General features: G+C 44.1%; 1 protein-coding gene across 3 annotated transcripts in view; it reads right to left on the bottom strand.

Annotated features, from left to right (window-relative positions):
• Nucleotides 1-19739, bottom strand: part of LOC148316432 (glutamate receptor ionotropic, kainate 2-like) — a 65084-nt gene that overhangs the window by 19156 nt on the left and 26189 nt on the right. For 2 of the 3 annotated variants that reach the window (XM_088285599.1, XM_088285597.1), the window contains exons 2-6: nucleotides 17097-17264; nucleotides 16482-16745; nucleotides 13549-13730; nucleotides 12240-12293; nucleotides 10057-10230 (exon numbers count right to left, since the gene is read on the bottom strand). In XM_088285599.1, the coding sequence (XP_088141725.1) occupies nucleotides 10057-10230; nucleotides 12240-12293; nucleotides 13549-13730; nucleotides 16482-16745; nucleotides 17097-17264 (842 nt within the window). The remainder of the gene's footprint in view (nucleotides 1-10056; nucleotides 10231-12239; nucleotides 12294-13548; nucleotides 13731-16481; nucleotides 16746-17096; nucleotides 17265-19739) is intronic. The other variant, XM_088285598.1, reaches the window with a different exon arrangement.

Here is a 19739-nt window from a genome sequence, read left to right as displayed (position 1 = left end):
ACCCGCTACACTTCATGGTCTTTCGAGAGGAGCAATTCCTCAATGGATTGGCTTGCGAGGGGAAACAAGAAGGCCGGTGGCATCAAGTCAAAGAGGGCCAGATCAAGGAAGCAAACGCAAAAATGATGCCTTACATCTGCGGCAGATTGCCTTCCATTTCAAAACAATCCGAGTGTGATCTGGATATTTGTTTCGGCGCCAAGCGCGGCTGCTGAGGGCTGTTTTAAGTGCTTTAAGTGAAACCAATCTCCAACCAACAGGGGACACTCAGGCGCTCAGGGGAACGCTTTCAAACGAGATGGCAGGACATACGAAATCAGACGATCGGCAAACACGCGTCAAAAAATTTCAACTATTTTTGTGTTTCTTCTTTTGTCGAATAATTTGAATATTAATTTGATATAAAAATACTACATACTGCATATTACTTACATAATAGAAACTTCATGAAATGTATCAAAACGGAAAGTTGAGGGGTGTCTGTATACCCCCCCAAAAAAACAAATACTAAAACTAATACAAATTAAACTCTAAGCCCTAAATTGAAATAAAAGCTACTGAAAAAAAAATTATCTAAATGAGAAAAAATATTCTAACCCTGATATGAAGGGCATGTTTTTTTGTTTTTTTTAAACTATGGCAGCACAAACGGAATTCTGCCTAGCAACAAGCAGACCGGAAAATCTGTGACGTGAGCAATGGTGTTCAATTCCGTTGATCTACGTCGCTGCATCGACTAGACGGTTAAAATTTTATTCCAGTTGTCGAGTTTTATGAATCCGCAATGATTTTATTGAGTTCGGGCGATTTAAAGCATTTTATTTATTTTTTTTACAAACAAGCACATCAGTAAGACATAGCACTGTAGTTTTCCAGTACTTAAAACTCATTCAATACCATCGACGGATAAATACGTCAAAATCCATTTTTTTTTTTTTTACTGGGCTGGTTGTGAATGAGTTAAGTATGTGGCGGACACACGTGAGAAAGAAAACAAATCATCGCCCCGTCCGAAGTGTGAATGCCACATGGGCACACATCCACTCAGCGACAACTCTCGGGAGACACGCCTCATTTACCCAAGTTGCATCCGGCTTCCTCATTTGGAACAGGAGCGGCGAAAACGCCACAGCGTGAACATTTATACAAATATATTCCTTCCTGCTCTATCAGTATTCACGCCATCCATCCACCTGTGCATAATTCCTCTGATAATGTACCACTCCGAAAAATGGCATCCCTCCTTCTCATTTCACCGCCACGGACACACAAACAAACACAACCGCACCAGCGGCCCAATGACGGACGGCGAATGCAGCTGCGGTGATTTCTACATATCATATACATCTGATTAGCCGTAACGAGATTAAGCCTGACCTGTTATTCACCATGCATCAGTGCTCTGCAGCTGCCAGGCACATAGCAACAACACACACGTGCAGAAACACACACACACACGGCAAGCATCAGCGTCACAGCCAGCCACCGAGAAGGGAAGCTGGCTCTTTTCTCGGCGCCGCTCCACAGACGGCCCCCGTGGGACTTGATGATTTACTAGACGAGTGGGCTAATTATTCATTTCCTTACCAAGTTCATATGCATGTGCGTCGCTCCACTAAGCGCTGGATGCAGGCATTTAATTCACAAACGCCGCTGTCGCTTTCTCAAACGCATGACTTACAAGCGGCGTTTGTCAAGATGAGTTTTGTTTTTGTTTTGTTTTTTTCTCAGCGCGCAAAAAAAAAAAAAGTGCAGTGATTAATGCAAGAAAGTGTTCAGCAAGCGTTGGACTGGCGAACGTGTTGTTTACATGCTGGGAGATGTCTGCACACAATTACAATTTGGCAAGAATAGCGATTCCTGCAGAGGAGCTAATCAGACTCCTGCACATGTGCTAAAGCGGCTACTTAACAAATCGAACAAATGAATTAAGAAGAGATTGAAATGCGCAAACTGTTTTACATTTTTACTTGCATTATTATTGATGTGGTTATTTTTTTTGTCAAATTTAAACTACAATAATAATTGTTCTGCACTTCTTTTAATTGCCATGGATTCTAATTGCAACTTGAGAAAATCGTTTTTTTTTTTAAACTTAGCAATTCATGTTAAATAATAAAAAATATTTGACAAATTTTATGCATAATGTACATTATATTATTTAATATATTATATAAATAGATTATCCAGGACGATGAAATACATTTGAAATAATTTAATTAACTCGTTTACCGCCATTGACGGATAAAGACGTTTTTTTCTTTTTTACTCAGCTGGTAGTGAAGGAGGTAAAAAAATAGGAACGCGCTCTCATTTTACACTTTTGAAATTTTATTTCTTTCCTTTTCCCCTCCCATCATTTAAGAATGACCTGTCCATTTTGAAAATGAAAAAAAACGGACTAAAACTAATCTCAGCTTTGATGACCTAAATTTTTTTTTTTTTTTTATTAACTGTTCTGTTCAAAGCTAACGCAGGAGTTGTGTTCATATTATTTCCAACACCCAGCACGAATCCTTTTTTTTTTTCTCCCCATAGACTGTCATGTTAAAAAGCTAAGCTAGGCTACGATTGAAAAGAACATTCCCCCGTTTGCAGTTGTGTTAAACATGATTCCGAACAACCGCCGTCTTCATTGTTTGCCGTTTTTTGGCCTCGCTTCCATTATCGATGTAGCCATTCAGCCGTTGCGCGTCGTACCGTGTGACTCCCATTTGCCCATAAAAGTGAGTTGCTGCATTGCAAGCCGTGCAAAGCGGGGAGAGAATGCCACGAAAAAAGATGAAAAGTGAGAAAGAGAAGTGATTTATAAAGCATATTGTGGCGCTTTCAGGTTTCTAAGCGGGCACTTGTCAGATGATTTGGGTGAGTAATGCCGCATCATGCGCTTCCGTCTCGCCTTCTCTTCTTCTTCTTTCAATATCTTCTTTTAACCTCTTTTATTTTTCCCCCCCGTTAACATTCTCGCCATCCATCCTTCTCGCTCGCGCTTTCATTACATTATCAAAGTGAGGGGCGTTGCCATGATCAGCGCTGACATTTTCTTCATGTTGCGATTCTGCATTCAAAGCAGCACATTCGTCCTTTTATTCATTTATGCGTGTTGGTGTTTTTTTTTTTGGTGACAGGAAAAATAAAACTTTTGCCACGGAGGAGCCGTGGGTAATAGATCTAGTGATGGTTCCAAATTTATGTGAGAGCACATTCGCGGTTGCACTGGAGATGTAAGCACACTTGAAAGTGTCGAAAGAGTTCTTGGTCGGCAGAGAGGCTCATGTGGGGAGAGAGTGAATAAAATAGGACAAGCAAGACGGACATACACAAGTTGCCTCTCCTGACATTTGGACTTTACATACATTTTTTTTTTTTTTTTACAAGAAATTGATTTCACATAGTTTTGCCTTCTCTGTAACCTATGTGGCTTTTCTCTTTGCCTGCCAGCGAAAACAAACACATGTTCAGAAAAGGAATCTGCAAGTGCACCCTCACCCCAAAAAAAATCAAAATAAAAAAAAATAAAAAAAGTTAAACTGCAAGTTTTCGAAAACATCCGGCAACTTTCGAATGTGATTTTGTCATTAGAGGCGGCGGTGTGGCGTTATCCAAGCCGATCCTTCAAGTGACAGCTGGCTTGCCGCTTTTCGCCAATTAGCAGCATGCCACCGCCTGCGACGACTTATCGAAACACGCTTTAACACCGGGACCCTTTTTCTGTCAGCTTGCCTCCGGGCCGTCTTCGCCGGTCGGCGACCGAGGCTTGAGGCGACCCTTGAAAACGAGCCAAATTGGGGATTTGGGTCCGATGTTTACCAAAGAACTCTTGATGTGACATTTTCGTCAAAAATACGATTCAAATTTGCTGTTCATAAAACAGCGAAGGATGCAAAGATTTTATTCCTCTCGACTGTAGTGAGACAGAAGGACCTCTCGGAGGTTTTTGTCCGACGTCTGAGGCATTGCGACTCACGGCAATTCTTTTCTTTCCCTCGTTATCTTGGTGCGGCGTTGTGTTTTTATGTTTTTTCCGTGATATTGCTCCATATTCCGCACAGCATGACGTGCGCGCTCGTCTTTGGGAGTCGGTGGGTGGGAGGGCCGTCTCCGCCGGTGGATGATGGCTTGTCACCGTCCCACTGCGCCCCCCCCACCCCCACCTCCCTCCTCCCTCTCCTCCCCCAAGGCCAGGCAATATTCCTGAGCGCTAGTGTGACCGTGACCCCCCCCCCCCCCACTCATGATGGCGGTCCTCGTATATCACAGCAGCACTGCAGAACATCACCAACGTAACGACGGCCATTATAGTCGGGCAACATTACCGCTTAAGTGGCCTGCATGAAGACTACATTTTAACATGTGAACCGGCGGCGAACGACTTGGGAGACGCGTCGGGTGGAGCTTCCGAATTGTCGTTGGCCAACGTCAATTTTTAAACCGTTTTAAAGCACAGAATTGTCAACCTGACAGTTTTCTCAGCAGATTAAGAGGGAAACAAAATCGTTCCGGAGACGCCCCACACAAAAAGCATATTTGCTTTGTTCGTGACAGCACAGAATCGAGTCTTTGTAAGCTGAATGGCAGAGCTGGGCACCTTTTTTTTGGCCGCGATCTCTGTACCGTTCCGGCCTTATTCTTGTTAATCAAGCCGTTTTTTTTTTTCTTTTCTTCTTTTAATTAAATAGCCATCAAGCCGGAGGGTCGGAGCATTCCACCCCTGGGACGGATTGCCCAGCAACAAGTGGGTGTAGAGCAATTTAATTGGAGTTACTGCCACCTGGTGGAAGAGCATTTAATTGTTCTGTCTGTCACGATACATCGCGAGCATAGATAAATTCTTGGTAGGAAAACTATTTTCCAACCAATGACGTGAAATTGGATATTTGTATTTGTAATACAACAGAATGGGAATGTTGACTAAAATGAACGTGTTCATTAAGTGTTCGATGGCAAAGTCAGACAAGCTCGTACCGCATCGCAAGCTCGTGCGTCCACTTCATTCCGATTTTGTCACATATTCCGATGACTATTATACAAGACACCAGGACACAAGGCGATCTTCCTTCGACGGCGCCTTCCTGCCTCTTCTCCCCCACAAAAAGGCTTTTATTGGCCAAGGGAGCTTTTGGCGCTAATGATGTTGATGCTGCGCCAAGCCCAGCTGGTGGTGGCCGGCACAGGGCACCGAGTGTCTGCTCTCCACAGTCGTCGTCTTTAAAAAGCCTCTCTCTCTCCTTGGCCCACTGGGAACTCAGTTCTGAACCGACCTTAACCTCACCAAATGAAAGCAACATAGTCTGCTGTATTGCTTAAAATGCAAAAAAAAAGTTGGCCTTGACGACACTTTATAAACGGGATTCTGAACGGTAAATAATTATTCACCGGGATGTTTTTTTTTTTTTTGCAGAATAAGGCTGGCCATGCAACGTGTGCTGCCAGGGTGCAATATTTGATAAGCTTCTTCGCAGACTGATAACAGCGCTGAGCTGTCAGTCAAGCCGTGCTCCTTAATGGCTGCGGAATTATATTAGGTGTGGACGCACCCAGTGCTGTGTAAAACTTCATTTAGGCTGCAAAGCTTTGAACAAATAAAATAAATCCGCAACCCAAGTGCTGAATCTAATATCCAGGAAATCCTATTTGGGCATTGATTCATTTCAGGAAAATTTGCAGAATATGTCGTCGGACCAGGAGGGTGGAGTCGAAATGATCAGGATTGGGGAGTGGAGAATGGTCATTACGTCAACCGCGTCCACTCACATTACGCAAAAAAAAAGCTCCATATTCCAGCAGACCGAAAATAAAACAAAATCAAAAAAAAAAATCATCTCGCGCCAATTGCACATCAATCTGCATGCATCTCAGGCATGAAAGGAGTGAGCGTCCAATGGGAAGCGGGCGGGGGAATGAACGTATGTTGCAGATGTGCTGCGATGGGACATCGCGAGTGCATGCATCATTTCCTGAGCATCCCTCGGAAGCAGGAAGCAATTTGTTTCCTATGGAGGCGCAACGGCCGAGGGAGGCAGATGCATGACTACATGGGATTGTGTTCGTGGAAATCCTCTTGGCTGTAAACTGCGTGACGTCCTTGTAGGCAGAATTCAAACAACCACGTTGAGCAGGTCCAGTCGCTATTTGAGACACTTTGAGCTCCTTCCTACTGTACATGAACTTGAAATTAAATGAGATCACCATGATTTCTGGACTATAAAGCACACCCGCAGATAAGCCGCAGAAGCCCCCCCCCCCCCCAAAATAAATAAATTAAAAAAAATTACAAATAAATATTGCACAGCAACATCTTTGCTCATTAAAACAGAACAGACCCAAGAGAAAAAAATAATTGTGATTTATTTAGCGTATTTTCTGAACTATAGAGCGCCCCTAGTGGTGAAAGAAATATCAGCCACACAGTTGTATTAGCCGCATGGTTCAAAATCTAGGAAAAAATGAGCGCCTTATCATCTGGAAAATCCGGTCGGCATGTTCACTCCGTCCTGACACACTAACATTTTATTTCACGCAAAAATATTTCTTTCTGATGCAGATGATGATGCACTGAAGTGCCGCAGTAGAGCGCCACCGACTGCCGGGGAGGATTTACTTGATATCAGTCCAAGTATCAGTGGCTGGTATCGGCATCCAACACGATACCTTCAAATCTAGCCGGTATCAGCTTGATACCGATATCTGCGAAACGACTCCAACCAGCAACCACGGCAAATTACAATAATGTAAAACATTGTTGAAATCATTTGCTCAAAAGTGACCCTTATGATTTTGTAAAGGCGGCACATACATTTTTTTCTATGCCGTTACCTCATTAATTTCGCAAGTGCGCTAAGCATCGGCGCGATCCGTCTCCCGGCATTCTCGTTTCACAGCGTCCCATCGGCGAAAGCCCCATCATGTCATATTTATTATTCAAATAACTGATCTCAATTAATGAGCCAGTCATTATAACGAGCTATTACACCAGAATTTCCTATTGTGCCGATGACACCGGAGAACACTGAGCCCGATGGGTAATTATCGCTCAATGGAACCGACAGAAGTGCAATGATGCAGATGAAGAAAATGGTTGGGCTTTAATCCTTGGCGAGGCGCACATCTGGGAATCTTTTTTTTTCTTTTTTTTCCCGCTCTCCTTCAATTAAATCCAAGTGCGTTCTAAGCTCAGTGAACGGGGATTTAGCGGGATCCAAAGCACCAAAAAGAAGACCAATCTTATTTGCTAAAGGCAACAATTATAGGCAGGCGAGAAAATAATTATCGGAATAGATGCATCCATACGTCCGTCCGCAGTTTAATGGTGTTTAATTCACATTTGATTGGCTACTCCCACGGGATAGGCTTTAAAAATAAATAAATAAATAAATAAATGAAAAAAAAAACCACACAAATGAAGCAGACTAATCAGCATCTGAAGTCCAAACAGTTTCGCTGCAGCATCGCAGCTCGTTCATGGCCGCAGGGGCGAAGAAGGGCTTCTCATTATGCGCCCTTCCCCGAGACAACACTCGGCCTCACCCAAGGCGCAGAGTGTCACCGAGATTATTCACCTCTCTGCATTTGTGGTGGGAGAGGAGAAAAAAAAAAAACACCACCCGTGCCATTCATTGCTTGCAGCTCCGTTGCCCCCCATTAACAACCGCCCCCCCTCTCAATCAATCAATCCTTGAAAAATCACAAGGTGACCTGGACACTGGTTGCCGGGGCAACCAGTGCTATACAACTGTTGCCTGCTCCAACAGCCTGGCGAGGCTTTTTTTTTTTTTTTTTCTCTCTTTCTCCCTCCACCTAGCAGAGAATAAGAACAAAGCATGTGGGAGAGGAAATAAAAGGCTGCATGGGGGGGGCGCGGGGGGGGGGACCAGGAGCGACAAGGGTGAAAGGTGACGCTGCGGCCGCCGCAGCATCTCCTGGCTTTTAATTGAACAATACCCTCCATGCTGGCTCAGAGCGCCACAGGATACAAGTCATAAATTATACAAATCTTCTTAAACTCCGAAAATTTAAAAAAACATGATTATTACATGTCGCCCCTGCCGCCGCCTCCCAACGGCAGCCAGCCTCTGCGTTTATCACACCATTAAAAGTAGCTTTTTATATTCACGCACTTATCTCCGTAGTCACTTATTACCGAGGGTGGAACACTCTAAAGAATAAAATACATGAGCGGCAGGATTTATAAATAGTCGGCGCCAATGAAATGGTCTATCGTGAGCCTCCGGACCTGTGATTATTTAAAAAGAGTCCCGCTGAGCCCACAGTCTTCAGTGATATGCCAATATGTGGCAGAGAAGCTGACAAACCATTCAAGCAAATGCTAATTCATCGCTTCAACATTCTCCACTTATAGTGGAGTCATTTATTTCATGGCCAATTATGAAATATTCATGGCGGATTCCCGTCCATGCATATGCATCCCGCTGCACAAAACTCGCATGAACACTTGATTAACATTGTGAAAAAAAAAAAGCGCGAGTGGGAGTCGATTTAGAAATGACACCAGAAATTAAATTGATGCCTAAAGCGCACGTAGCGACAATCGGGACGAGTTGGAGCATTATTTCACGAGTCGATACAAAAATTTGCGGTGTTGGGGGTGTGTCACGGGTGATTTTTCCTTCCCACGAAATCGCGGAAACACGGGGATGGAACTTGAACTCTTTGTCGCCACGGCAACAATCAAGTACTCGCAAATGTGACATAAAATGACCGCAGAGCTGTCGTTGCGATCTTTTTTTGTTTTGGGGCTTGGACGTGCGAGGAAAAACGTGCACTCAAATTGCCAGAAATCTGCCGAGACTTTAGTTGAGCGAGCGTCTAAAGCACTGTAGGCAAACTGCGGCCCGGGGGCAACCCGCGGCCCGTTAAATGTTTTAATCCGGCCCGCCGAACTTGAAAAAAATTGACAGAATAAACCTTGTTAATATTTTATTTTCTAAATACTCGGGATGTATTTTGTTGTAAATGCTTTTGTTCATTTTCATTTCAAATTAAATATATTTTTTTCCTAAAGCATTACAACAATATATGTCTTACATATATATATTTAGAAAATAAAATATGAACAAGGTTTATTCAAGTTTGGCGGGCCAGATTAAAACATTAAACGGGCCGGATGTGGCCCCCGGGCCCTAGTTTGCCCAGCACACCTGATTTATACACACAAAATGTTTATATTATTTCTATAACCTTCATTAGTCCCACAACTGCACTTTTTATGGTTGCACTTGGACCATCATCGAAATAATATTGTCTTCACAATTAACGCAGGTCCCGTGAAGGGCGAGATGAGTTCAATTCCGGTTGGCCTTTGAGGGGCGACAAATGTTGTGAAATCAGCGCTTTGACCTTTGGATCCGTCTTCAATGTAATTTCCACTATCTGTGATAGCGGATCTTAAAAATGCCAAGATGAAGGCCAGACCCGTTGAAAGATGCGCGCGCTTTGAAGGCCGGCGGAGGAAATCGACCGTTTGCAACAACAAACACCAAGCGAGGGACCTTGATTGTTCCCGATGAGCTCCCAATCCTCTTTTTCACTTTCAAACCACCTTATCCCACGCACTCTTGGATAGCATCCCCCCAAAAAAAACAAACACAAAAAAAAGCCGTAATTGACATCCAATAGGCCGCTAAAGCCTTCCCGTCCAACGCTCTCTCGGTCCCCGCATGAACGTTGACAGATTGTCATATTTTGGCCACGCTCCCAGAGGAGAGATGAGAGAAGCAGGAGGGCAAATAAATGCTTATTACCGTTCACACCAGCTCATTACTGCGCATTTAAAAGCCGTGAGCACCGACACAAAGCTCCCTGCAGAGAACCGTCACGCTATTATCAGGCGGCGTAAACACCATAAACCACACATCATAACATCAAACTTGATGAAGATGGGCAAAAAAAAAATAGTTCAAGGCAGCAAAGCGGCCAACACAATCTGGTGCTCAGTTGAGAATCACAGCAAAATTGTTTTACGGGCACACAGAAAATTCTGAAATGTCCGAGCTCAGCAGGCCAGCAATAAAAGCACCGGAATGGTTTTCGGCTTACCGTCATGAATCCGTCCAGGAGGCCCGAGTCCGGTTTGGGCGGAGCTTGCAGCCGTTCCATGGACCACTTTTCGATAATGGACGACACCTGAGAGTTTTCAGTGTTGAGGATGCGAAAGCCGGTCATGTTCACTCCGCTGAAACGGTACGGCTCCATGTCCAGGGCAAAAAGGTCCTGGAAGGGCAAAACTTTCATCATGAGTTGGTGCAAATTTGAGCACTTCTACGATAACGGCAAAAGTAAAGAGCATGAAAGTTGAGTTGAAGGTTTTTTCCGTTATTATGTTCCCTCTCGCTGAGGCAGTCGCTTACCCCCCCCCCATCCCATCCCTCCACCGTACTTTCAAGGTTACAGGTAGGCGTTTGGTGCGTTGCCATTTATCACACACACACACGTAGAAGGACAAGCCAATTGTCCTGCATTCTGGCACTCGGAGCCGACACAGCACTGTTGACGGAGCGTCCGGAAATGAAGCGCCAGTGTCACAGTTTGCTGCCTGAACCTGAAAGCAGCGCGCTACAGCACTTTGGCGGCCGACCAATTTCAGTCTGACGCCGCGGTTGACGATAAAGTCGCCTGACAAGCAGCATGCAGTCCAAGTCTGCGTACTGTACACATAACTTACAAAAGTATTGGGACGCTTGAGCCATTTATAAACGATTGGCGAGTCCGTCCAGATTTGCGTTTCGGAGGTCCACGCCATGGATGCGTTAATGCATCGGTTCCCAAAATAAGGTCGCCGGGCCTCTGGGGTTCCACGAGTCATAGCTCGAAGTCTCGTAAAATAATTTGCAATAAATTATCATCTCGGGATAATAAAACAAACATATTAAAACGATTATTTCTCCGCTGTTGCAAGGTCCATGGAAGTAAAAACAAGCAGCGCTTTAATGGATCTTCTTTTGTGGACTGCAGTGCAGGCTAGCTTTTTTTTTTTTTTTTTCCCTCCCCAAACTTGCCTAAGCTTGAGCAGCGCTTCCTGGCAAGACGCCAGTTTGTTTGGCCGTGAGGATTTTCTGGTCATGTCACATCAGAACAAGCAAGTCGTGTTCTTGCGATGTGCAAAGTATGACTGGATTGGAATTATCTCAGTTGCTATAAATAAACGGCATCTGTTGTCAATGGCTTCATCATCTTCTTTGTCTTCTGGATAAATCCAGCAGTGGAGCGAGCCAAGATTGCTCTCAAGACATTTGTTTGCTTTACAAAGGCAATTCCAGTAGATTATCAAATAAAGTGAACACTATAACGTGACATGACCAAAAAGTGTTCACTTTTCCGGATAAAAAAAAAAAAAAAAAAAAAAAAAAAGGGGCAGTTTCGCGTGAATGAAGCAAACAAGGTGAAGCAGCAATTCGCTGTGATGCTTCACACAAATGAGATTGCCCGCGAACAAGAAGTGAGGCCAACCCCAAAAATTTTTTTTTTTTAGTACTTTGAATGATGTAAAGGATTAATTAACTGAATAACGCGTTCCAAAACTTTTGGCCATATATTGTCGCGTTCCAATCACTAATCCGCTTCTCACGAGGACCGTCGCGCTCCGTCACATGTCATTTCCAGGTCGCTCTTGTTCAACCTCAGTCGTTTAGCGCTCAGGTAACAGAGTGTCACATGTTTATTAGGGCCATAAAGGACCTAATCGCCGACAGTACCATCTCGTCAGGGCTATTAGCCCGGCTCCAAGACCTCTTCTCATCGCCCGAGTTCAGCCGAGATGTGCCTCGTTTCATCCGCCGCTCGTCTTTGGAGACAATTGATCAAACAACAACGCTGTCAGAAGCGCCCCGAAAATATTTCCAAAGCGCTTTTTTGTTTCCGCCTCTGGAGATTGCGGATGGCGAATTTGGGTGCAAAAGGTTGAGGCCAGGGATTGAGAAAAATCAATTGAAGTTGAAGGTGCTGAAAATTCAAAGGGGGTGTATTTATAGTGAGCTGCCTGCGTTGGGGAAAGTTCAACCTTGTCAATCACAACAAAGTCAGGTGATCGTTTAAATAATGGGGAGTTGTTTTTGAACTGGCGCTCGGATGAGTTATTCTCAGAGACCAAAGGCACAGCAGGTAAACAGATGGAAATTGGACAAGCAATTCAACTAATGGAGCAGTGCAAAAATAACAACAACAAAACATCATTTAATCACGGCGATATATTAAAAAAAAAATAAAAAAGGCAGTTGACTCACCAGGGTGGTAAAAATATAGTGATAGTACTCTGTCATCATCCCCATGGCCAGAGCCTACAGGTCAGAAAAAAAAAATAATGAACGTATTCCGACAGTGCAAGCACAATTACACCTCAACCCAAAAAAAACAACCGCGATGCATCTTGAACTTTTACAATCCGACTTTTACAACACGTCGCAGCTGCCTCTGTTTCTCCAAATGTTTTTTTGGGGGGGTTTACTCACTAAATAAATGACATTCAAAGTGACGGAATGAAAAACAAATTCAAATGAGAGAATGCAAATGATCTTTAATATTAATATAATTTTTCAAACTGACATTTTTCAGCGAGCTCAAAATTATTGTCTGACTTTTTCCATATTTCATCAATTAAATTCTTTGGCGACAATGTCAGAAATAAGAATGGGGGCGGGTTGTCGTGTTGCATTTCAGTCCCTCAAGGGAAAAATCTTAACGTACATTTTCGATTTTTATGTTAAAAAAAACTGCTTTGTAATCCTTCGTTTTCGTGACTTGTCATAAAAAAAAAAATATCAGAAAATGTCGGCTAATACTTCATTAATTGGCTTCAACCTCTGTCAACTTGTCCACAGAAATAGGATTCCTCCCGTCAAAGGGGGTTGTTTACCGAGGAAATATTAGAATACTCAACTGTTGGGCGAGCCCCGGAGCAAAAACGTTCTAAACCGCTGCTTTAATTCTTCGATAAATAATCATTCTTGTTGTTTCCCGCCGAGACGCAGCTGTAAAGGCAATTCAGCCGACAATATGCTGGCGGGACGACGTCCATTCATGAAGAAGCCCCGCGGTTCTCATAAAGAATGCGGCCCTATTAAATACATTTAGCACGCATGTGAGGTCTTCTAATTAAAAACTCTCTGTTGTGCCATGAAGACGGGTGGGTTCGCCGCGAACATCTCGTATTTTGGAAAGCGATTACAGATGCGCGGGGGAATCATTCGCGTCGCTTTTTATAGGTAACACAAAAAATGGTGGCGGAATTCGTGTCGCGTTCCAAAAATTATTTTTGGCGACCATCCTTTTCCAACGGGTTACGATTTGTTTCCGATTGGTCATCGGCGATATCGGTCGCTATCTTCTGTATTTGCAATAATGTCATAAAATGTCAACGACAATTTTGGAAGCCCTCCAAAGAGCATTAAAAATCATCCACACTCACGTTGAAAGAAAACAGTCACGTTCTATTTGGAGACATGATGTAAATTGGATTCATTTGAGAAAAAAAAATAAATAAATAAATGGCGGCTTCTTCCCGATGTCTGGTGAATCTTAATGAAGCGCCCGTACCTGTTTTAATATCCAGGCAGCCATCTCGTGTCCGCAATCGAAGATGACGTGGAATTCTTTCGCTTTCTTCATCTCTTTGAGAAGCGGCTTGGCGTCCTTGGTCTCCGTGGGCAGCTGTCGGATCTTCAAACGGATGTTGTATCGTGACGGCGCCTTGATCAGCTCCTGCAGTCGAATGAGTCCTGGAGACAAAAGGAGACGCAACAACGCCGGGGCGTTTAAAAGACGGCATTGTGCTGCGCGCTCTTTGATAGGCCGCCATTTTTAAGCGGAAGCGAAGATGCAGTAAAAACCGAGAGGTTCTCCGCGTTTCCTAATCCACACGCTATTGATCCGCCTACTCATACTTGGAGAGCAAAGACACCAATATGGACCCATCCAAACAATTCCACGCAGTCAGAATTCTGCAGAACTATTCGGAAGAACGACAGAAAGTGTTCAATTGGATTAGTCAGGTTCTGTTCGTCGGATCTGGCACCTTTGTCGTCGTCACCTTTCCCAGTCTGGACCACACGCTCGGGTCGAAAGCTCTCCGAGATGAGATCACAATGAGTTTCCCCCCGGTGAGAAGAACTCCAGAGTTCAGTGATGAAAGCGGTCGGATTGATGGGAGAGATGATTACTTGTCATGGTTATAAAAATGGATGGAGGGCCGAGAGTATTTTGAGAAGTGGAGAGAGATAGGATTTTCTTTTTTCTTTTTTTATGGAACCACTTTAAGATTGCTGAGCCTATTTCTTATGTTGAAATGAACTGCTGTGTGAGCACTTTAATGGGGTCCCCGGGAGTGAGACTGGATCTCTGGATGGGGTGTGAAATAGGAACATGGATGTCTTGTTGTGAAAAATAAAACCGTGGTGAGAAAGGATAGCGAAACGCCCAAAAGCTTTCCGAGGGGAATTCTGAGAGATGCCCGTATGTTACTGTAAGTCTCCATTTTTGCAGAAGACGTAAAAAGGAGGAAACATGAAATCAGGACAGAGCACCTTTCGGTGGAAGCTGAACTTTTGACGTCTTTTGATCTGAAATGCAAATGTCTTCATATGACAAAAAAAAAATTAAAAAAAATTGGAAATCAAGTGGCGTGAGAAAACAGATTTCGGAGGTTCTACTGTTCGGCTCATGGGATACTCCCCACCAGATACATAAAAAAATAATAATAATAATTAATTAATTAATGTTTTATTTTTAAATTACCCAAGATGCAGACCAATTGTATCGCTACATTAAAAAAAAAAATGTCATCACTCAAGATGCAGACTAATTGCCTCGTGACATAAAAAAAATTATGAAATAAATAAATAAATAAATTGTCATCACCCAAGATGCATCGCTACGTGAAAAAAAAAAATATATATATATATATTTTTTTTAAATTGTCATCACTCAAGATGCAGACCAATTGCCTCGCATTCAACTTTAGTGGATTATCTTGACCGGAATGGTTGAGAATCTATACAACCAAAAGCCTGCTGTATTGTTCATACTGTCACTCTGGGAGGTGTTGAGCTTTAAATAAAAAAAAATAAATAAAAAAAAGTCTGTCAAGGGAGCTGAACGTTTGCGAAACACTGTCAGTGTAGATATTTGTGGGTTCTCGCTAATGCCTTCAGACATTCCCCCTGGATCTTCTAACGGCTGTGTGTGAATATTTTATCCCCTCCGATAGTCTTTCCCGCCAGCCGTCAGATAGGCTCCAAATCAGTAGCTAAGGGCCCTGGAGCATGAAGCTGTGTGATTTGTGAGCCTGGGGCCAGGTGGAGGTGCTGGTGGCAGCAACGGGTGGAGGAGGCGGGGGGGGGGGGGGGGGGCGTGGATTGTGAGGCAACTCAGCTGTCACACTTTTCAGGGCGGCAGGTGTGTTCAACGCAGGCCCGCCCCTGCCGGAGTCTCCGAGTGGGATTGTGCACGGCGGCGATTTGCTGGACGACGCGCTGAGATCACGGGCGGGGAGGTCAAGGGGACGATATAGACGGAGGGGAGATCATTTGAGGTTAACGTGCGGTGGGTTCGCACGCTGCGAGGTCGCATACAATCACGACGAGTGATCGCGTGTAATCCAATAAGAAGCGCCGTGACAAATATGCGAAGGGAACTGGAATGGCAAGTTGACAAAATTGAATGCCTCCATCAAGATGAAAATTAAAAATATAATTAGAATATTTTTGCGGGAAATGTTCATCAAAAACATCCACGGCGGAAGTGAGGAAGCGCTCATAAAATGAATTCAACCAAAATCTTGATTCTCCGAGAAGCATTTTTTTTTTTTTGCATTGTCACTCGTCAGTATTTCAAAGCCCCTCATAACTTATTGAATTTTCCTTGCATTAAGCTGCCATCTCCCCCCAAAAGCTCGTAAATTGTGCACTATTTGAATGTCGTTACGTTCGGCGGGGCAATTACCTTTTAGCTCATAAAGATATCACGCCGCTAAAATACTACTGGTCTCTTGAAAGGCACATTATGAGGCCCTTCACAAAGCGTACGGAGAGACAAAATGGCTCATTGCCCCCCCCCCCCCCCCCAGCCCCCCCCTTAGAGATCAAGTGTCTGTGTGTTATTAATGGCGGCTGTCAGAGCGCACACAGCACAGTGCGCCGTTGCATTCATCTGAAGAGACACTGGGTCATTCTGGGTAATGTGGTCCCTTTTTTTTTTTTTTGAAGCCGCTGCCGTCTTTGCAGGAAGACTGACATGAGCCGCACCTGGAGGCCCGAGCGAGAACAGTCAGCTATTGATTTTCGAATTAGCTTGACAGGTTGCAAAGCACTCGCCCAAATCTTGAGTGTCTCTTTTGTCGTTTCCGTCCGGCGCCGCACGCGGCTAACGGCGAAAAGAGTACGACTTTTAAGCATCATCAACAACCGCCGCCGCCGGTGACTTTGCGGAAATGGTTTTTGGGCGGGAGGAAGAAACGGAGCAGCAGCTGTTACCTGTACCTGTGCTGTCGTCGTAGACCACGGTGACGGTTCTCCACTTGAAGAAGTGGACCAGGTCCAGAATGGCTCGGCTGAGGGACGAGAAGTCCGGGTAGAGGCTGACGTAGTAGGAATCCCGGTTGTCCGACACTTGATGCTTCCACTTTGTCTGGACGTGGGGCACCCCGAGAGCATTGCAGATGGACTGGACCGCGTTGGCCGACGAGCTGTGCGACGGCCCAAATATGGCGGCCACTCCGAGGGACAACTGGTCACATGCTGGGGGAGGACGACAGGCATAAAAGTGGCACGTTCAACGCCAGCACATTCAAAGAAAATGTTTGAAATGGAAATGACATTTTATATACTACGCTTGCTGTAATTCAAAGTATTTGATTTATGGATGGTTATTATTAAAATTATTTTTTGGTTGAATTTTCTAACATACTGTGATTTTTTATTTATTTTTTTAAACTCGTGCACACAAGAAATACACAAAAACTAAGACTAAAACTAATAAAACTAAACTAAAATGAAACATTTCCCCCGCCCCCCAAAAAAATTGCATTTCAAAACAAAGCTAAGAACTCTTTGAAAATTCTCAAGGTCTCAACCGCGCTGGCCGCTCACCTTTGCGGGAGGCCTCGAAGCTGTCAAAGATGTTTATTCTCTGGATGTCGTACGTCAGCGTGGTGTTGGGGAGCAACGTGCGGTTCCTGTTGATTGTGTTCAAGGCAAATTTGAAGGCGAGTTCTTCTGCTCCCGAGGGGCCGCTCTCGATGGATTCAAATATTCCCCCTACGGGCAGAAAAACGCAGAAACCAGACAGATAAACAATTTTGAAAGATGGAGAATTTTTCTTTTTTAATTGCTTTTGATGTTGCATAGATAATTGATGTATGGATTACATTAAAAAAAAAAATGCAAGCATTGACCGCATAGAATATTCTGTATGGTTGTTCCTGAGTGCCTTTAAGAGGCGGAGCCTAGCTCATTGCGTTTATTCGGTTTACCGTTCTCCGACGTGTCGATTAAAAGTCAACACGTTACTTCAAACGTTCCAACACGATTACGAAAAGTTTTATAGCGAAGGTGTGGCGACCTCGGAGCCGAGGAATTCAATTTGCATTTTTATTTCCTACGCGGACAAATTGTGACGGATACCACCAACGGCGCGTGAAGGTGCCGAGTGATACTTTGACGGGCAACATAAGCGCATTTGGTTACCAGCGGCGATCTTCGCTATCATTAATGGCGTGCGGACGAAAGGTTGAGTTCAGCGGTGGGCGAACTCCCCTTAACCGCCCGGCAAGAATAAACAACCACCAATCCGCACTGTTTTCGACTAAATTATCACCACGGAGGCGTCGTTAATTTTAAAACAGCTCCCTTTGGACATGTTTATTATTTGGAGCTGACGCAAAGCCATTAAAGCGCCAAACAGTCCCCTCAGTGTCGTTGGCAATCTTAAACAAACGAAGGAAATGCTTGCTTTCGCAAAAAAAAATAAAAGAAAATTAAAAAATTAAAAAGGAAAAAAAAAAAAAAAAAAGAGGACCTTAAAAAATAAGTGTCTATTCAATCACAATATTTAAGGGGGAAAAAAAATTCTGGTCTCGTCATAAATCCTGAACACGGTACATGTTGCTAGGCAGAATTCATCGGGCACGACTATTTTCTGATCGAAAACTCCAAGCTCGACCATCGACAAGAAAGGACAGGGAGACCTGGCAGCAACACAGTCGCACAAACACAAACCAAGCAAATGAGTCCATAACAACATAATTAAGGCTCTAATTCGCCATAGCAATTTTGTTTAGAAGATTGAACCGCTGCTATTTAGGAAAAAGACACTCCTGAGCGTGGAACCGCCGAATGCAAAATCGTTTAAGATTACACCAGCATGGGGAAAATTCATTTAAGGCATGCCCGAGAGTCGAAAATTAAATTACTTGGTGAAATGATCAGATAATAACGCGCTAATTCAATTGGGAAAGGACTGCGACACGTCGCGTGGCACCTTTCGAACAAACAGATGCAGAATTCTTTTCATTTATGCGAGTGGAGCTGTATTTTTTATTTATTTTTTTTTTTGCTCTCAAGTGCACATAATTGAAGCAAAAAAAAAAAAAATGCCTCTGTCCCATTCTGTCCATTTCACAACGTTGTTATGGCCTTCAGGTGTGTGAATAACAGCGGAGAGTGGCATGTGTGTGTGTGTGCGTGTGTGTGCGTGTGAGTTACGAGTGTGAATTATGCTCCAAATGAAAGCTCGGCGTAAGTTACACGCGAGATAATCACCCTTTGCGAGAAAATAGGCCTGCCGATTTCAGTGTCTCACTATGTTTGTGTCTGAGCTCTCCAGAGCAAGTGTGTGTGTGTGTGTGTGTGTGTGTGTGTGTAAGCGCAAAGGAGTGAGAGGCGAGTGCAAATGAAAGTGCTGCGTGGGAGGGTGTTTTCATATGTGTGCGTTACTCCCTTTAATATGCGCACGGCAAAGCGAGCGCCTCGGTGCGCGGCGGACAAAATTGGCTGTTAATAATATAATAATCGTGAACGCACAATCGGGAAAAAAAACCATGTCGCATTCATTACTTCCCAACTGGAAGTGGACTTGACGCGTGGCCAGCGAAGGGGAAGGTTAGCCGGTCCACAATGCATGAAAGTACAATTAGCTTTCTTTACTCAAGGATGCTGACGGAGATTGAGTCAGATATGTTGCCATGGTGACTGGCGCATCCACGCCACGGCTGAGAGGCAGCGGCGCTTTGCGAGCGCGAGCGGCTGATTGGTAGAGGAAGGACGTTAAGATAGTGCGGATGGCCTGTCTCCGCCTGGCTGTGTGACTAATGACCGGCGGTGTAGCTGCAGGATGGCGGCGGGGCCCGCGCTGCCATGGCAACCGGCGAGCAAAAGCGTCGTTAGGGTATAAGTGGCCCAGGTGAGCGGATGCAGGGGGTAGGGCAAAAAAAAAAAAAAATGTATTTCAATGCAACAATCTTAATCTGGTCTGAATTTCTGACTTGTTTGGATTTGGATTTTCCCCAAAAAAAATAATTAACAGAGAAAGTTTTGCTTGTGTGTTGGACCTAAAAAAATATTCTGTTTCAATTTTGTCGAATTGCTGAAATTGTGGAAATGGAACAAAATGGGGTGCAATTTTCCGCACGTGTCCAAAAAGACGTCAGCAACGGCTGGCGTCTCCTCTCATGGCGGCCATATTTTGCGGAATAGTTCGAAACCGCTTTCGATTTTATGAAGAAAATACGGCAG

Source organism: Idiotropiscis lumnitzeri, chromosome 21 (genome assembly GCF_059441095.1).
Source record: "Idiotropiscis lumnitzeri isolate Australia: NSW breed Sydney's pygmy pipehorse chromosome 21, RoL_Ilum_1.0, whole genome shotgun sequence".
Taxonomy (NCBI): Eukaryota; Metazoa; Chordata; class Actinopteri; order Syngnathiformes; family Syngnathidae; genus Idiotropiscis; species Idiotropiscis lumnitzeri.
The sequence above is the reverse complement of the archived record's forward strand: the minus strand, read 5'-3'. Positions and strand labels throughout refer to the sequence as shown.